The 19,296-nt window shown below is 56.8% G+C and overlaps 1 protein-coding gene across 2 annotated transcripts in view; it reads right to left on the bottom strand.

The window, feature by feature from the left end:
• CRTAC1 (cartilage acidic protein 1) overlaps positions 1 to 19,296 on the bottom strand; it is a 157,758-nt gene that overhangs the window by 23,353 nt on the left and 115,109 nt on the right. For both annotated transcript variants that reach the window (XM_040624246.1, XM_040624245.1), the window contains exons 7-13: positions 18,975 to 19,120; positions 16,035 to 16,171; positions 12,302 to 12,384; positions 11,360 to 11,460; positions 10,820 to 10,988; positions 1,558 to 1,703; positions 1,051 to 1,093 (exon numbers count right to left, since the gene is read on the bottom strand). In XM_040624246.1, coding sequence (XP_040480180.1) covers positions 1,051 to 1,093; positions 1,558 to 1,703; positions 10,820 to 10,988; positions 11,360 to 11,460; positions 12,302 to 12,384; positions 16,035 to 16,171; positions 18,975 to 19,120 — 825 coding nt within the window. The remainder of the gene's footprint in view (positions 1 to 1,050; positions 1,094 to 1,557; positions 1,704 to 10,819; positions 10,989 to 11,359; positions 11,461 to 12,301; positions 12,385 to 16,034; positions 16,172 to 18,974; positions 19,121 to 19,296) is intronic.

The raw sequence follows: 19,296 nt of genomic DNA, 5'->3' as shown, positions 1-19,296 counted from the left end.
ACTTTCTCACTGGTGGCCCTTTGCCCACGTGGCGCCTTCCACCCGAACACTTTCTTCCCTCTCTCTGCCTGGCAAACTCCCCATCACCCCCAGGTCTCAGCTTAGACCTTGTTTTCTCTGGGGGCACCTTCCCTAGCTGGTGTAGGCCCCACCTTTGGGCTCCCACGCCCTCCCCCCCCAGCCCTGCTTGCACCGCGTGGTCATCACTGTTTACCCATGTGCCTCTCCCACTGGCTCTAAGCTCCGGGAGGGCAGGGGCGGTGTCTGTCTTGTCGACTCGTGAATCTCAGGAGCAAACCCGCTGGCCTGGGACGCGGGAGCACGTGCACAGTGGACTCGGGAAGAGTGCTGCCTGAGGGTCTAGAGGCAGGAGGCGTCCTTGACCTGAGCCCTCCCTGCTGGTCTCTGTCATGGAAGGTATTGGGCTGAGGGTCTTTTAGAGGCTGGGCCTCCTGGCTGCCACTCCAGGCCTTGGAGGACTTTCCGAAGCTCCCCGGGCCCTCACAGAGCTGCCATCCTAGCGGAGTGGCAGCTACCTGCCCCCCAGTTCTGCACGAGGCTAAAATGTCCCTTCTGTTCTGTGACCACACTCCACAGCCTGGTTTGCTCCAATGCCCCTGGCGATGCCTATCCTTGTCCACCAGCCCCTGTGCCTGCTGCCCTACCGGCTGGCCAAGCCGCAGCCGCCAGCTGTCCACGGAAGACGCACGTGCACGTAGCCACCGTGGCCGCCCGTAGCCAGGCCTCCCCGCGAGCGCTGTACGCGCTCTGTGTCTCCTCCCCATGCCCGCTCTCCCTGTGTTCACGGCAGGAAGCACTCTCAGTTCCCAGAACAGCAGTGACTCAGCCTGCTGGCCGCTAACATCACTCCCACCTTGGTGAGTCACATGGCAGTTGTCTGGGCATCTGGAGCCCCAGGGACAAACAGCGCACTTCCCTCCCCCCCTTTCTCCTCTGGTCTGCAATCTGAGCTTTGCCAGGGCTCAGGCTGATGTTCCCCAGGGAGAGTCTGGCCTCTTCCCCCTCCCCTGGTACCCTCGAGCAACTCACCCATGCAATGGCCATTTTCCTGCTGGGAGAATCCTTGGCCGCACTGCAGGGTGGGCAGAAGCAGAGACATGAGTGAGCGGAGAAGATCCCACCTCGGTTTCTGTCCTAATCACAGCCACAGAGCGGCTGTCACCTTGACCCCAGAATGAGGGGTGCTCGTCGCTCTGGGCCTGGGGGCAGCCCCTCCCTGCCAGGACTCCTTCCCTTGCACTGAGACTAGTGGGCTGGGGGAAGGACGGGAGCACATTCATTCGGACGCTTGCTCGTCCTGCTCCCGTGGTGGGATCCGTGTGCCTGAGCTGGGACGCCTAACAGAGCCTGCCCCTCTTCAACTACAAAGCCCGGCCTAAACTGCAAGTGGAGGGATCACTCTGAAGCCTGCCCTCTGCCGAAATTTCCCCCATTCTAGGGGCAAAGTCTGCAAATTCCAGGGAGTCCAGCTGCAGCCCATGGCGCTGTGGGTGGGGCCTGCTTTTCTGGCTCTGAGGCCCGGACACCCTCGCTCACCTCCAAGGGGGCTGGGTCCTCAAGTCTGTCCTCATCCCGGGGGTAGGGGATCTCCAGCACCGAGTTCATCTCCTCACTGGCCACACCCCGGCTCGCCATCTTGCCGTCTGGCCACGTCACCTCCACACTGCTGGCTTCATCCTTCCCTGTGGGACAGAACATAGAACTGAATTTTAAATTCTATGTAATTTTAATTAATTTACATTTCCAAAGCCACACATGGCGCAGCTCTAGAACTTATGTTCCAGTGGATAGGCCAATCAGCATGAAGCTGTTTTAGGGGAGAAGGTAAAGCCTGGTGGTAAGCAGGTTGACTTTGCAGTCCTGGGTTCAGATCTTGGCTGGACCACTTGCCTGCTATGTCAGAAAGAACATGGTGAGGGCTGGGCATCTGGGGGACCTGGGGCCAAACTCCAGCTCTGCCGCCGACTTGCTGTGTGATCTTGGGCACGTCACTATATTTATGTATTTATATTTATATATAGTCATAGCCTGCCAGGGGCCATGCTTTCTTGTGCCATTGGGAATGTGCCTGCTCTTGGGGGGGCCCCACTCTGGTGGGGATAGACAGGTAAGAAAAGGAACAGAAAAATAATGTCAGATATTGACAAGCTCTGTGAAGAAAACAAAAGTAGAGCAAGAGGGTAAAGAGGAACTGGGGGTTGTTTGGGGGCCCTTTCTCGTCAGGGTGATCGGGGACAGGCTCTTGGGAAGAAGGCACTTGAGCTGAGCTCCAAATAAAAGCTGAGGTGATGAAGAACGGGATGGCGGAAGGCCCAGGAGAAGCACCCTTCTACAAAGCCACGATGTTTACAGAAGCTCATGGTGAGGCCCAGAGAATATTCACAGAGAATCCATCCGCACACATCCTTAAAGCAACGTGTCACCTGAGGGGTGGAAAGCAGCTTGGAAAGATCTGTCGGGGGTTTAGGCGGTGTCAGAGCGGGCCCCAGCCCCCTGCTTAAGGCATCCGGGCTATCACTGCAGCAAGGACAGGCTAATGGTGATGAACTGGGGTGGGCAGGAGGAGGGGGCTGGGCCTCACCTGTAGGGAGAGGCTCTTGTCCTAATCGGTCACCTGGGAAAGAGGGCAGTGCTCAGCCCAGGTAGGAGAGAGGGTGCAGCCCCTGGTTATCACCCACCAGGGATGACAGATGTGGGCCCGGTGCTCAGGGGCCCACAAATCCAGTCATACCCTCAGGCACCGCTCGTGGGCTGAATCAACAACACGTCACCCACGTGTATGTGCTCCTTTCCCCTTAATGTATGCAGATACTCAGAAAAACAAGGGGAACCGAAGAGGCTGCAGAATTTATAGCAGCTCTGGGTCCTCGTTGTCCACCAGTGAATTTTACCAGGATAGCTACTATGGGGGCGGAGGGTAGCCGGTGACACATTTTCATGTATAAACGAGATTCCTGCATTTTAGGAAAGGGTTGGCAGCCACAACCAGACTTTAAGGGGAACGCATGTGTAGACTCCCCTGTGCAGAGGCCCCGGCTGGGGCGGGGGCTGAGACAGCCTGGCACGGAGCATCCCCCGGGGCACCTTCCTCCCGGGGTCCTAGCACGCTACTCAGGGCCTCCCAGAGAAAGCTGCACCTTGCCCAGCGCCTGGATCCTTCCTGCACTGGCCTCCCCTTTGCCTTGCTGCTGCCCTGCTCTATGTGAATGAGGGCGGGGACCAGCTCCCACGCTCAGAAGCGTCAAAGGTGAGCTGCCCCTGCCTCTGTGGGCACGGCGGGGCAGCGGCACCTGGGAGAGGCTCCCGGAGCAGACCCAGAAGCCAGAAAATATTTCTCATAAACCTCTCTTCCCCTACTCCCTCTTTCTGTAACAATTCCTTTTGGAGGAGGGGGGTGGACATGGGATTGGGGGGTATCAGCTGTAGGTTTTTTTCTGTGTTTTGAAATAGTCGCTTGAAGTTAAAGACACCTGGCATTTGTAGGTTGTACGGTGCCCAAATTAAGTGGCATATATAAAAAGTAAACATTTTTCCATTAAAAAAAGAGACAAAGGATAGCACATGTTTCTCACCTAAGCCAAGAGAACAGCTACACGAATACATTTTCCAGCCTGACTTCAGTGCCACAAATAACTCCGAAGAGTCACCGAATATTCATAGACAATCACACGTTTACATTCTGGGTTTGCAGCCTGTCGTTCTGAGTCCTGCTTCCCCCGTCCTGCACACCCAGGGAGGGGCCAGGGCTATGAGACGAGCAAGCCCAGGAGAACACGCCTCAGTAGAACTTCCTCCTCGGCTGCTGATTGTTTTGCTGACTTGGGCACCCTCTCTGGGGCCTTACTTTCTTCATCTGTAAGATGGGCGTGTGGCCTAGAGCTCCAGCACTCCTGGGGAGGACCGTCCTTCTTTGCAATGTGAGCCCTGGCCCGGCCGATTGTCCCCTTAGCATCCCCACCTCCACCATCTCTTAGACATGGGGGGCACCCTGTAGTTCCCAAAGCACCTTCATTTGCCGGCAATAACACTGGGGGTAAGTACCCCAAACTGTACCAGCTGATCTCAGGGTTAGCACTGGGTCTTCTTGGCAGCACCATGGGGAAAGTACTAGATTCCAAATTTCCATTTTAGAGATAAAGGGGCTCAGACCTGGGAAGGTGATGTCAATGGCTCGTGGTTGCCCAGCGAGCGACATCTGACCCCAAAGCCTTTGCCTGTAATCTGCTCGCTTCACCCCCATGCCTGGCCCCACTACTGGCCAAGCATCGTGCGGGGATCTGGGATTTAGCAGCAAGGAGATGAACCCAGGCCCCAGCCTGTAGGAGCTGCATCCCATGGGGGCAATGAACACAGTGATTGTAATGAACTGGGAACAGGCCACCGTAGCATGGGTGCCACTTGGTGGGAGAGGCAGGCGTTCAAGTCGTCCGATCTGGGTGCTGCAGGAGTAGTAGGAGTTTGTGAGGCAGAGAAGGGAAGGAAGGAGCAGCCCAGGCAGATGGCATGGCACCGTACAGAGGTATGAAAAGGTCATGTGTATTTGAAGATCAGGGAGAAGTTCGAAGAGGGGGAAGCAGAGCATGTGAGTATGTATTAGGCGGCGGGCGGCGGGGGGAACGGGAGGAGACTGGGCTTTGGCGCCTTCGTGTGTGAGGCTGATCTGAATCCTCTGACTACCCTGCGAGGTGGGCGTTCTAGCCCCACTCTCCAGGTGTAGATATTGGCAGGGTGAAGCGAGTTGCAGGTGACTGAGCTAGGACTGAAGCCCAGGCTCCTGTCCCCAGGCTTGGCTGTTCTCTCTCAAGTCCCCAGATGTCTTAGGTCTTTCCAGGCACTGTGCAAGGGCAGTGTTGAAGCCGTCTGTCTGCCAGGGCTGTGAGTCAGGGAGTGGGGCTGTGAGCGGAGGAGGCCCCATTAACCAGCACAGCTGGGAGGTCAAGAGCAGCAGGGAGTCACCTCCCGCAGCTTTTAAAGGACAAAGGCCAAGGAGGCACAGAGAATTGCGCTTTTCAGAAGAATCACCAGCAAAACAGATGGTGGGAATACAGTTGGTGGAATATTTTTGCACTTTAATAAAGCAATTTTTATGTGGGCCACTGAATGTGCCTTCCCTAAATGAGCACAGCAGGCTCGGAGGCAGCTCTGTCACTCGCACACAATCAGCTGCAAGGAAAGTGGTGTGTGTGTGGCAGGGGTGCCTTCAACGCTTGGGGTGGGCTGGCCAGTGGGTGAGCCCCTATGGGGGCTGCTAGGGGCCATTAGATTGTGGGTGCTTGTTCTCACTTTCTGGGTTTGGTTGAGCGGCCTCAGCCCTCTGCAGAGCGGGAACTGGAGAGCCAGGGTGTGGGATACGGAGGGTGGGTGCGTGCAGGCTGGGAGGTGGGTTCCAAGCAAGCAGGGTGCGGTGGGGCCCTCCACAAAGGCCGTGAGCAGAAATGCTTGTTGATGAGCCCAGCTGGCCATCTGCACCAGAAGGAGCAGGGAAAGGCCAGGGCAGGGTGCAGAGGCGGGGTGGAACGAGGCCAGGGGCTCCACGGAGCCGGGGTGGGGAGTAGGGTGGTAGCTGACGCTGCCCCGGGAGGGATGGTTCTACAGGGTGAAGCTGAGTGGGCCCTCTGCGAACCCCAGAGAATGAAACATCCATCCGGTGAGGTCCCTGAGTTTTTATTGCGTGGTGCGAGGCAGCCCAGACCTTGGGAGTCGAACACACGAGGGGTGGAGAAGCTAGTCCCTGACCGTGGCTCAGCGCAGAGATGAGCAGAACACACGCGGGCCGAGGAGGCAGGCTGCTGTGGGACACACGCGCACGACCACATCCGTGTCCCTGTCCAGCACCCTTGCCACACCTCGCCTCGAAGTCACAAAGGGAGGAAGGGATCAGGGTCAGCTGGGGTGAGTGGGAGTGCTGTGAGTGCTGGAAGGGAGGCTTCCTTGGGTCGTCTTCCCTCCAGATCACCCCCCCTGCTCCCGGCACAGCCGGGGGTCCCCATCTGTGGCTTAGTCATTGGGAACAACAAGGCAGGCCTTTCTTGCATTCGTGTTCCGGACTCACGCCTTCTCACCCCGAGCTCCACAACACAAACTGCTCAGAACCAGAAAGCGTCGAACTGCCCATCAGTAGGAGACTTGCTCCATAAATGCCGAGTGCCCTCCCACGGTGAAATACCGAGCAGCACTGAAGGGAAACAAAGGACGGGCACGCGCTTGGCATGATGTCCACGTTATATTGTTGAGAGGGGGAGAAAAAGCAAGTTTGGAAACCATAGGAAGAGTATATTTGTTGGAAAAAAATCCCCCGAGGAGTATTTATCTGTGACTATACTCCCAGGCCTGTTGCATGTAATGAAAGCATATCACGGAGCATGGATGTGGGAGCGGGCCACCCCACCACCGTACTGAAGACTGCTCCCCACCCCCTCCACATTCCTGATCCCCTCACCCTGTTCTGCATTGCCTTTTTTCATAGCACTTAACATCTTCTAACATTTTATACATTTACCCAGGTATTATGTTTATTATCATATGTTTCTGCTACTTCCGCTAGAACGTAAGATCACCCGCGGCAAGGATCTGTGTCTCGTCAGTGTTCGGCACGTAGTTCGTGCTCAGTGAGTCAGTGCTGACGAAATGAATCAGATGGTACTGGGTGGAGGGAGAAATGTTTACTCTTCACTTAATATTCAAAAGATAATGGTGAGATTATGGGTTCTTTTTCCTTTCTTTTTAATGATGTTGTGATTTCTAATTGTCCTATAATCAACATACACTGTTCTTACAATCAGGAAAACCATTAAATCCTTCTAAGAACGTGTGCAAGCACGGGTCTCCCCGCAGGGCTCCTGGTGCAGGACACCAGCCCTGCCGGCGGCTCCCGGGGGGCCCTGCCCCGGCACAGCATAGCCTGGCTTTGGCTTGCCCGGCGGGGCTGCAGACCCCCGTCTGATCTGCCTGTCCCCCTCCAGCCTGGCTCTTGGCTCTGCCCCCCCACCCCCCAGGTTGGCTTTGGCCTCCCTCTCTAGGCTCTGCTCTTATCAGATGACTCGGTTGTGTGGGCACACCGAACACTCCCGTCTTTGGGCGTTTGTTCAAGCCAGGCTAGCCCCTGGGATGCTCTCTTCCATCACCCTCCATACCTCCTAAATTCCTACCACCCAGCTAGACCTCGGACTAGGCCCATGTCCTTGGGAAAGCAGAACTATTTCTCCTGTGCTAGTCCTCGCACAGCCCCTGGGCCAGTGTGACAGGACGTCCAGATCTGCCTTGCCCTAGAATCCCTGTGTCCATCTGCCTTTTTCACTGGACCGTGAGCCTGGAGGGCAGGGAGTATTTCTTTTTTGTCTCATCTGTCTCTTTCCCACATCCTCTCTGCGTCTTTTGGTTTCCCTAGCTCCCTGTCTGTCTGCCTGGGTGCCCCACCTCTCTCTTTCCTCAACTCTTCCCTCTATCTGGCCTTCCCTCTTGGCTCCCTCTCTTCCCACCCCATCGCTGGCCCCTCCGTCATTCAGGAAGGCTTGTGCTATGCTGGGTCCATGACGGAGACCCTCCTGGATTGGGGGTCTTGGAGCTGTGGGGATGGAGCCCACCTGCTCCTGGCTGTGTCCCTGCCCCTGGCCCTGCTGCCTGCTCAGCCGCCTCCAGGACTCCCACTGCCAGGCCCAGGGCTGACCCACAGGGACCAGTCCCCAAGAGCAGCCTTCCTTCAGTGTCTCTCTGGGAGTGGATCCTGGCAACGGAGAGGAGCCTACAAGGGGACCCGTGGAGCAGTTTGAGCCAGAGTTCAGAGCCAGAACAAATCCCCTGGCCCTGCCAGATAGCAAGGATTGGCAGCCAGGAGGGGCTCCCCAGCTGGTGCAGCATCTCTAACCCTGAGTATGGGAGGCAGGTGGCTGTGGAGGGGCACGGGGGCTCTCGGGTCCCTGCAATCCCACCAAATGACCTGGCCGAGGCTGCCCATTGGAAAGCACGTCTGTTATCTTGGCAGGGGCAGATTCTGGCCAGAGAGGAGACCCAGTGAGGCCCATAAACATGTCTTAAAATAGCACAGGCCGTCCACGGGATGTGAGGCAGGAGAACCTCAGCTCCAGTCCGTCCTTACGTTGCTATGTGGAGCCTCAATTTCCTTACCTGTACAATGGGGTGGGAGGTGATGTCCAGCCAGACACCTGGATAGACATCCCACCTAGGACACCACGGCAGTCACCCTGGTGATTGGATGGCCTCATATGGGTCGCTTCGTAACTGAGGGGACATGGATGTCCAGGAAGACAGAGGCAGAGCAGGAGGACTTGGCTGGCTCTGCACAGAGCAGCCAGGGGAGGTCAAGCCCTCAGGTTACAGTGGTCAGTCATGACCAAGGAATCAGGGTCCAAATCTAGCCCTGTCTACTTTCTGGAGGTGGGATTCGGGGCAGGTTACTTAGCCTGGGCCTCAGAGTTCTGACCTGTGTAATGGGGTTATGATTTCTCGCACTGTGGTAAGAACCGCGGGAGGTATCTTGTGCAGAGCCCGTCGCCCGGCACCCACCGAGCGCTCAATGACAGTCGGCTACTGCTGTTTTGTGAGGGAGGACGTGTCTTCAAAAGTCATCCTGTACTTGGCCAGCTGAGCCACAGTGACAAATGCTTTAACAGCCAGCCGACCCATCCAGCGCGAAACAGCCCGAGAACAGGCTCATATAACCAGGTCCCCTAAACATTTATGCTTCTTTTTCAGATGCGTGAATATTACGCGTTCCTATAAAAGCTGGAACACACACACACAATGTGCGGAAACAAATACAAATCACCTAGTTAGGCAGGTCTGGACACGCGTGTCAGCTCTGCCACCCCTGTATCACGTGACTGTGGCGGGTTCCTTCACTGCTGCGATCTTCAGTTTTCCCATCCGTAGAATGGGGATAAGTAATGCCCATCTCACAGGGGGTCATGAGCATGAAATGACGTAATAGGAGCAAAGTGCCACCTGGAACAACTGAGAATTACTACGTCAGTGCAGCCACTCGGAATCACTGTTCCTACTTCCCGCATTTTCTTTCCATTGTTTCCTTTGCCTGTATGATGTGTGTATAATATTAACATACACACGTATATTAACTTCAGACCATATTGCCTAACGTTAATATTACGTCTTCCCATGAGGTGCTGACGCGTGGGGAGGGCGTCGGACTTCGAGTGCAGGTGTATTTGACTCAAATGCTTTCTTAACCATTGTGCTTTAGTAAAGGCACTCTTGGCTCCTCCACACTTTTTCCAGGATTGCCCCTCCTCTCAAGGAGCCTTTTTAGACTCCCCTCCCCAATTCCCTCCCCAATGCATTTCTTTAAAAACATTTGATGTTGAAATAATTCTAGATTCACAGGAAGTTGCAAAGATAGCACAGAAAGGCCCTGTGTACCTTTCCCCCAGTTTCCCTCAATGGTTAGAGCTGGTGTCCCTATAGCACGATACCAAACCCGGGAGAGCGACGTCGGGGCCATGCGCGCGCACGCGCGCGCGCGTGCGTGCGTGGTTTTATGTCATTTTATCACGTGTGGATTTGTGCAACCTCCACCACAATCAAGATACAGGACTGCTCCACCACCCCAGAGCTCCCTCAGGCTGTCCCTTTATGGTCACACCCACCCCCGGCAACCACTGCTCTATTTTCTGTCTCTGTAATTTTATCATTTCGAGAATATTATATAAATGGAATCAACAGTATGTGACTTTATGAGATGGGCCTTTTTTCCCCACTCCCCATGATGCCCCATGATGCCCTTGAGAGCTATTCAAGTTGCTACGTGTATCAATAGTTCTCTCCTTTTTATTGCTGAGTAATATTCCGTGGTGTGGACGGACAACGTTTGCTGACCCGGTGATCTCCTACGGGGCTCATCCCGGGTGCTTCTAGTCTGGGCTGCTGCCGATCAAGCTACTGTGAATAATCTTGTATAGATTTTTATGTGGACAGAAGTTTTCATTCATCGGGGATAAATACCTCGGGGTGCGATTGCTGGGTCTTATAGTAGTTGTGTGTTTGGTTTTTTCTTTTTAAAGAAACCGCCAAATGACTGTGCAGAGTTGCCGTACCATGTTGCAGTCCCACCAACGATGCTGGGTGGGGGGGGCGGAGTGCGAGTTTCTCCGCATCCTCGCCCGCATCTGGTGTTATCACTGTCTTGTTTTTAGCTGTTCTGATAGGTGTGTGGTGACAGCTCCTGCACACTACAGATACACTGGACAGCTGCTTAAGTGCTGTCCGTATATCTGTGCCTTTATACATATAAACAGAGAGTACGATTTTCTTGCTTCTCCTCCTCCACACGGGAACCAGTTTTCACCCCTGAGGGTGAACGCACGGCCCTGGAGAACGTGCGGCTTCTCTAAGCCTTTTAGCTCAGGGAAGTCACCAGGGGTTTGGCGAGGCTCTAGTCACCAAGCTGGCTCCAAGAGGCCAGGAAAAGAGCTGGTTTGGGCAAGTCCGGTACAGGCCAATGTTGGAGCAGGGCCCTGGTCTTGGACACGAGGAGGATTAAGTCCTCTGACCCCCAGGTGAATGAATTCAGCGGAGGACAGCGGCAAGGGCCCCTGCGAGGGGCGGGGCATGGAAACCTCCCACTGGGGCTCAGGTTCATTTCGGAGCAGGGTTGCGCGCGTGGCTGGTGTCTGCCATGGCCGTCACCAGACCTGGAAGTACCGTGCACCCGGCAGCTGCTGGGGCTGCGAGTCGTCTGTTACGGAGCGTGCGTCAGGCCGCATTTTCAGGAACCCACCGTCCGGGTGCAACAGCTCATTGCCCCCTGCCCCCGGCCCCGACTCACCTAAGCCGAAGTGTGCCACGGGCTCCATCTCACACAGGTAGCCCGAGCCCCCGTCGATAATCCTCAGGTGGGCCCCGCTCTTCTTGGTGTACAGCACGACCTTAGCTCCCCTGGCGAAGGCCCCGAACTGGGTCCGAGGCACCACTCGCAGCCAGTTGTTGCTGAACCCCTGCAGGGAGGGAGGAAGGCAGGTGAGTTGCAGGAAGGGCAGGGAGGGAGGAAGAGGAAGAGAAGGAAGAGAGGAAGAAGGCGAACGAGGCAGACTGGCTGAAGTTTGGAAAGACAGGCCCTGGGAAAATGAGGGAAAAGCCCATAGACTCCGGAAAAACAGTTTTGGGAGCAGTGTCTGGGGCAGGCAGAGGGGCCTCTCCCACCGGCAGCCCTTCTTGGAGTCTTACTGAGCGGCTGCAGTCTATTCCCTGGGTTTCCATTTCCCACCACGCTGGGCAAGCAAGCATCCCGGCGCCTCTGCCCTCGTCCACCTTAGACCCAGGGGAGCACACGGGGCCAGGCTCCACGGGTCCCGGGGTCCATGCACACCTGGTTCCCCCGGAAGACAGACAGCGGCTGAGCCATGGACTCCCCGTGGGACAAGATGAGGTCCAGCATCCCGTCTCCGTCGAAGTCTGTCACCACACCCCCTGCAACAACGCAGATTTCACTCTGGCCATCAGCCAGGAGACCCGACAGGGAGAGGGGCTCCCGACCATGGCCGCGTCGTGGTGCACGTGCCCCCGGGGAGGGGGGAGGCCGAGAGCACAACGCTAGGGCAGGAAGCCAGCCGGGAAGCCCCTCTCCTCCGCTTTCCCACAGCCTGCTCATGCCAGGAAATCATGAAGGGGGGTTGCCTTTCCTTTCCCTGAACTTCTGCACTGAGAATGGGTGCAAATCGCTTAGACCATGAGGACTTCTTCCTGATCTTTCTATTATATACGCCCTTTGTCTTTGCAGTTTTTGTCAATGTGTCGTGTTCGCACATTCATGGTCTCCTTTCGGTCCTCACTACAACACAGGTGAGGAGGGCAGATGTCATTACCCCTTCTGTGCATGGGCAGAACTAGACCCAGTAGATCAAGCGCCTCTTCCAAGACCACAGGTGAGGCACGGCAGGACCGGGGCTTGGGACTCCGGATCCAGTGCTCTTTCTCTGCCACCAGGCTGAATGCCAAGAGGGGAGGGCTCGGACTGCAGGACCTGCAGCCTCTCTTTTCCGTCCCCTCCCGCCACCAGAGCAGCTACCACCCACGGATTTCCAGAGCCCTGCCCCTGCCCCGACGCTGGAGAAATGGTCATCGTCTCCTCTGCTTCCAGCCTGGGGCTCCTGGGGGCTCACCCTGCCTTAGGGTGTCAGCCTCCAGCATGGCAGGGAAGGAGGGGTCCTGCTCAGTGGGGCTAGCTGCCCCATCCCCCTCTTGCCCTCATCCCGTGCGTGGGTGGAGCTGAGACAGAGGAGTGTGGGCCTGAGCCCCCAGGTGCCCTCACCTGTGCCCCGGCCCTCAGGCTCCAAGGCGTCACCAGGATTGAGCTCCTCGATGAGGGGGTCACCATGTTCCCTGCGGACAACGCTGCAGGAGAAGAGACAGGTCATTCAGAGATGAGTAACATGCTGGCGAGGCACCTGCGGGCCCCCTGAACCCAGAGGCCCACTCACTCCAGGCTCTGTCCCCGGAGCAGCCCCCAGCCCCACCGTGCACCGGCCACCACCTGGACGCCTGCGGAGCTACTCTCTGCTCACAGAGCCTGCCTATACCCTGCCTGTTCCCTTCCTGGGTTTTAATTTACGTTGGTAAATATTGATTTTTCTTTCTCTAATGGATGAATTATAGACAGCCCGGGGAAGGGCAGTTGATGGATGGAGAAGGGGCAGGGACGCAGCTACCTTCAACTGACCTTCCCTTTCCTTCAAGTGGCCCTGGGCTTCTGAGCTCTGGGTGTACCCAGGATTCGAACCAGTCAGATGCCGCTTCCGCTAAGCCCTCCCTGATCGTCGTGCTGGAAGCGGCGCTCTCCTGCTCGGCCTTGATCACTTTCCGCCTTGTGTTAAATCTGAATGAATGCGTCTGTCGCCCCAGTTAGACTGGGAGCTCTCACGCGTTCCTCATTCTCACATTTCCCACAGCACCAGCACAGTGCATGGCTCGCAGGAAGCTCCGAGCACGTGTCTGTGGGTGGCGTGGATGAAATCCAGTGGCCAAGAGGGCAGAAAGGGGTCCCTTTGGGCTGCAGGGGCTCTATTTTAAGCTCTGAATCACGGTAATCTGCTTCAGAAAAGCCCACTGTGAATGTCCTGCTCTTTCCCCACACTGAGCTGAATGCTGATGAAGGTGGTGAGCTTTCCTCCGATTTTCCTCACTCATTACATTCTCACGGCCTTGGGTGCTCTGGCCTGGATGTGTGGAGCAATGCTGGGGCAGCCAGGGGGCTGGGAGGGGTCTGATCACTCGCCCGGCGACACCGCGGGCGGCTCTTGTCTGCCCGAGTCACAGAGAGTCACCTGCGGGCTGAGATGTGGCCAGTGACTTCAGGATGGGGCAGGGGTCCCCTGAGCTGGAGCCTGGGGGGCTGAAGGGCAGAGAGCGAACGGAAATGCAGGGGGTGTGCAGAGCCGAGCAGCGGCCCTGGGAGAACCCTCTGTCCGCCTGGGGCATCTGTGCCGAGCACACCCACGTGTGTGGTCTGGGTGGAGGGTGGCGTGCCCGGTTGCACGCGGGCGTGTGCGTAACTGGTAGAGGTACGCGTGCCTCAGCCCGCCAACAACCACGTCCCTTTGACCCCCTGTGTCCTGCGGACTCTGCCACAGCTGGGCAGAGACATTGCTCAGTTCAGGCGACAATGCCGTGAAGGGTTCCTAAAGGTAACCCCAGCAGTTTCACCGCATCGATGTATTTGCCGAACACATTCTTCTGCAGGGATTTCCGCGCGCCGTCCGCCGCGTGGGGGCCTGCAGCTGTGGTGTGCGTCAGGAAGGACGGAGCCAGGGGCCGTGACAGCAGGGAGTCTCACGCACAGCGCCAAAGGCCAACAGCAGAGGGGCCGAGGGGAGGGCGGAGCTGGGCAAGCCCACCCGGGCTTCCTGGAGGAAGGGTCAACTAAGCTGGGACCAGAACGATGAGTGTGGTCCCTCAGAGGAAGAGGGAGGAGCAAGGGGCAGAGGGGTTGGGCAGTCTGAGGGTCCAGGCCCGGTGCAGCTCAGAACCCAATAAAGCTGGTGGTGTCTGGAGCTCAGCTGTAAATGGGGATGGGGAGGGCGATGAGGCTGGGGGCAAAGCGGGTGTGTGTGTGTGGGGGGGGGGCAGTCGGCTTCCGAAAGGTTTCAAGTGGAAGAGGGGTGTGGCCAGATTTGCAGTTTCAACCCCTTGCTCTGCAGGACTAGCCGGGGACACAATCCCCTTCAGAGCCAGAGACGGGGAGCAGCATAGGGGTGAAGAGACAGCACAGATCAGAGGCATGTTTCAATGTCAGCAGTGTGACCATCCGTATCCTGGCTGGCCTTGGAGAGTCCCTGTTTGCCTGCTGTCCTGCCATTAACAGGACCCCTTACACTCTCTAAGCATCTGGTTTGGGTGATGAATTCCCTGGTTACCCTGCTCTTTATTGAAAGATCTCGGGCTCAAGCACACGGAGGCTTTGAGTCCCCAGTATCTCCTACAAGGAGACTCCCATGTTCCATTCAGCGACAGCGACAGGTTGGGGCCAAACTTGCAGAGCTGCCCGCGGAACGGCAGCCCCCGCTGTAGCCTCTCGCACTCTGGGCTGCGTGCTCGGGACCCAGCCATCTGCCGCTGGGACTTGGAGCACAGCCGCGTACCTCGGAAGTGGCTCTCACTGCTGTGGCGTGGGGCCACTACGGGGTGACCCTGTCCTCGTCCATGGCAGCCCCAGGCCAGCCCGCCCTTGGGGTGGCCAGAGGGAGACTGGGGGGTGTGACAGAGCCAGGTGGGCAGGCGGACAGGGGAAGTGCCTGGGTTCTACGGCCAGAGCGACGAGAGCACTAGACTCCCTCGTGCTCAGGGGCCCTGGCGAGTGACACTTTATTAGCCAGAGAAGGAAAGCAGTGTCTCTGTTAACGAGCAATTGATCTTTCGCAATTAATCTGGAAGTTGTGAATAAGCTTTTTGCAAGGCACCTAATTAGTAAATCTAGTGCCTTCGGGGGGTGATTACATCCAGTCAGGATTGATGCTTTGTTAATAATTATATTTTAAAACATGCTTAGTCACAGCTCTTGCCTTTTATTAATAGTTGCCCCCCCACCCCAGGGTAGGGGTTGCAGGCCCCGGGGAGCTGAGGTGATCCGGCCCATTTCCTGAATCCAAGGCCCCCTGCTCCACCTGCCTCCTCTCCCCACTGGCTCGTGAGCCCCAGTACCATGTTCTAGGCCAGGAACAGTGTTGTCTCAGGCCACATGGGTCCTGAGGTTCCCCAATAGCAGTTCTCAAGCTCTAGAGTGACAAGAATCCCCTGATGCCCAGTGCGCTTGTTAAAAATAGAGATTCCTGGCCTCGCCCCTGGAAATGCTGATTCAGGAGAACTGGGTGGGCTTCTGTACTTTAAATAAGCACTTGGGGTGATTCTGATGCCGATGGTCCCCGGCCCCTCTTAGAGAAGTATTGCCTCCGAACATCCAACCTTTCCTCCCCAGATAAAGAGGCTTGCAGATTCCTTCCATCTGTCACTCCCTTTTCCTTGTCTACTATTAATCGTCTTATCCAGCATTTCCCAAGGGATGTTTTGCAGAGCACCAGTCCCAAGAGGAAAATCTTTGAAAGAGGTGTCCTGTGGTCTAATCTATTTGGAATACTGCATCTACCTTTCAGAAAGTAAAAACACTCATGGTCATGTTAAGGCTCTGAGAAGTCCCGCAACCAGTAAACCTGCCTGTTTGCTTACCCCAGGCGCACCCAAGCAGATTTGACTCTGTAACTCCTTTTTGTGGTAGTGTGGATTTCTCTCCTGTAGAGCTTGGCTTCTGGGCACACTTTGGACCATGTCCCTCTGCCCATTTCCCCCGCAACAGCAGGAGGCCGGCTTCCTGCCCAAGATCTGCCCTCCATTCCACAGCCTCTTGCTCAATCCCTCCTTCCCTCCTCTCTGTTCGTTCATCAGGGGACCTTCCTGCACCTCAGTCCTGGGAACTCCCCTCTGAGTCCTACACCTTCCTCCCCGACTCCCAGCCCGCGAGAGTGAGAGGCCACTGGCCAGCCTAAAGCACCTACCGGAAGAGCCGGTTGGCTGAGGAGCTGCGGTGGGCAAAGTTGTTGAAGAAGATCTCCAGCTCCTGGTCATTGTCAAAGTCGGCGGCGATGACTGTGCGGACAGGGGACGGCATGGAGAACTTGGGCGAGGCAATGTCCTGGCAGGGGAGAGGGTGCAGGTCAGCAGACAGAGGTCTGTGTGTGTGGGGTGACACTCTGTGTGTGGGTGCAATCCAAGAGAAGAGACACCGACCGAACACCTCCTTTCTCACCTTCCCTGGAAGGGAACTGTGGTGGCTGCACCCACGACCACAACGATTGCTTGTAGGAGGACAAGGAAGTGAGAGGGACAGTCCAATTCACACCAGCGAAGCACCTGGCTGTTCCCTGGTCAGGGTCACACTCAGCCCTCCCATCAGGCACTTGAGGCAGGACAGACATTAGCATTCCCATTTTACAGGGAAGGGGATTGTGTCCTGCAGGAGGGAGGGGGGAATCCCCCGTGGTCACAGCTAATGATGGGGCGGTAGCTGGGGCTTCTTTCTCAAGATGCTATGCCCTTCCTCCTCTGTAAGAGAGTCAGAAGTGGGGGGTGGGGCCCCTGGAAAGTGCTGTGCGTTTGATCCAGGCTTCTCTGCCGCCTAGCTGTGTGATCTTAGGCAAGTTATCAACCTCTTAGGTCTCTCTCCATCAGTAACGTGGGGATAGTGGCTCAGGCCGTGGGCACCGCATGTAAAATGCTTGGCAAGCACTGGGCGCGAAACAGGTCCCCAACGTCTGTCCTGGCCTTGCTCACGCGCTCAGTCCCGTGAAGGCAGCAGAGGTGGCTTCTAGCTGTGTTTCCGCTGTTAGCTTGTGTTTTTTTCTTGGAAGTCTTTCGATTTTTTTGGAGACTCTTGCTTTGGGGGTTTGCAGGATCAGATACACCTGTCCCCGGTTCACGGGGAGACCTTAAGCCCAGGAGAGCCCAGCTTGGACCTCAAAGTGCTGACACAGCCTTGGTGGACCCGGCAAAGGGTTCCAGGTGTGGGACTTCCTTTGAAATAGAAGAAGCGGCGTGGAGAGCAACCTTTTGATTTTAAGAGTATCCATCACAGATGGTTTTGTCCCTTAAAGATTCTAGCAGCCTGTCTAAATCTCAGGGCCCACGTGGAAAGGGTTGGGAAGGGACAGTTATTGTTTCTGGAAGTGCCCCTCTGCCCACTGGCCTGGCCCTGCTCCTTGGCCTCTCACTGCCCCCCCCCCCCCATCAGCTGCAGGAACGAGGCAGCCTGGGGCAGCCGGTGAGCTGCCTGTTCTGGGGAGGTGGGAGGGGGGTTGTCCCCATCAGCGCAGTAATGAGGCTGATTAAGAGCCTGGCCAGTTGGCCAGGGTGGGCTGAGCAGGGCCCTAAGAGCTGGAGGAAAAGAGACCTCAGGCTCTCTAACTCATCATTATTCTATCGATCCTATAAAAATGGAAACCTCCAGAGCTCCCTTGGGGTTGCCCCACTGGACGCCCGGGGTTCCGAGACAATGGACGTAAAGCGCTTAGCACAGTTCCTGGCACATGGAAGGCACCTGATAAACGGGGCGTCTATTACCATTATTATCGCTCCCGTGAGCTCGGGGAGGGGCACCAGAAGGCCTGGCCGCGTTCCTCAACTGGTGTCTGGGCCTGGATCATTCCTTGCTGGGGGGCTGTCCTATGCAGGATAGGACATTTAGCAGCGTCCCTGGCCTCTACCCACTAGACGGCAGTCGCACTCATCTCCCATTTGTAACAACCAAGAATGTCCCAGACACTGTCACATGTCCTGGGGAGTAAATCACCTCCCTAACCTTTGTTAGGACAAAAAGCTGGGGGCACCTGGGTGGCTTAGTTGGTCGAGCATCTGACTCTTGGTTTTGGCTCAGGTCATGATCTCACGGGTCGTGGGATCGAGCCCCATGTTGAGCTCCATGCTCAGTGGGGAGTCTGCTTGAGGATTCTGTCCCTCTGCCCCTCCCCCAACTCGTGTGCTCACTCTCTCTCTAAAATAAATCAATCAATCTTAAAAATAACAAAAAGCTGAATAAAGATGAAAATCATCCAGAACCCCAGGATCAACTGTCTGAGTTCAGGGCACGTCTCCTTCTCACACAGAGAGCCTGGGTCTCAAGAGGGGGAGCAGCTGGGCCTGAGCAACCCCAGCGGGCTGCCTACAAAGGAGGAAGCTTGTGGTGGTGACGCAGACAGAAGGTTCCCAGAGACTCCCCTGGACCCTCAAGCATTAGGCAAATTCTCGCTCCCGCAGGGGATTTTGGCGAGACCTAGGTACCTCCAGAACCATCCGGACTTGCTGTGATCAGTTTCAACCTTCCTAGGAGAGCTCCCTGAGAAAGCTCCAAACTCCAGCTCATTCGGGGGGGGGGCACCCCTATTCCTGCCGCCCAACAGCCCCTTCGTAGAATTCTTGGCATTGCAGTCTATTGACAGCTAAGGAGGGGACACACAGCGAAGCTGGAGGTCATTTTGACCACCACCTGCCATTTGTCCTTAGGGGGCAGCTGTTGGGAGCTCTGTAGCCTCAACCTCCCCCGTCCCTCTCTTCCCCACTGCACCCTTAACCAGGACTTAAACTTGAAAAGATCAGGTTTTCCAGGAGCCACCTGGAAAAACGCTGCCAATGCGGGAATGAAGCCCAGAGCCTTCAGGGCCCTGTTCTTGCGCACTGTGGGAAGCTGCTGTCCCTGCTGTCCCAGGGGCTCTCTCTGCCTCGGGCACTAGAGACGGTACGGAAGCCCAGGCTGGAGTCCATCACCTTCTCCCAGATATTACCTTCGCCGGGGCTGTCCTGAGCCTCCAGGCCCTGCAGGGCCACAAGCCCCTTCTCATCCTGGTGGGAGGCACAGGCAAGGCCGCACCCCCAGGGCATGCCAGGGCCACACGCCCGTGCTGGGGGCTGGGAGGGGCTGGCAGAGGGTGGAGGTCCCTGCTTACCCGAAAGCGGCCCTTCCCACGGGCGCCCGTCTGCAGGTAGAGCCGGTGAGGGCCGTTCCAGTTGCCGTAGACGATGTCCACTTTGCCATCGCGGTTGAAGTCAGCCAGCGCAACACCTCGCCCGTGCTGGTGGGGGTCGTCCACACCTGCAGAGGGGGGCGGCGGGAAGGGACCCTCAGGGGACCATCCCCTGCGGGGTCTACGAACGTTCGCCTTGCTGGAGCTCATTGGAGAGCAACGGGGAGGGTGTGCCGACCCTGCCCTCCCCGGAGCAGACGGGGAGCCGCAGTGGCCAGCTCAGAATTTCTCCACGGGCGCAGGA

Source organism: Ursus maritimus, unplaced genomic scaffold, assembly GCF_017311325.1.
Source record: "Ursus maritimus isolate PB19 unplaced genomic scaffold, ASM1731132v1 scaffold_7, whole genome shotgun sequence".
In the NCBI taxonomy this organism is placed as follows: domain Eukaryota; kingdom Metazoa; phylum Chordata; class Mammalia; order Carnivora; family Ursidae; genus Ursus; species Ursus maritimus.
This window is presented reverse-complemented; position numbering and strand designations above follow the sequence as displayed.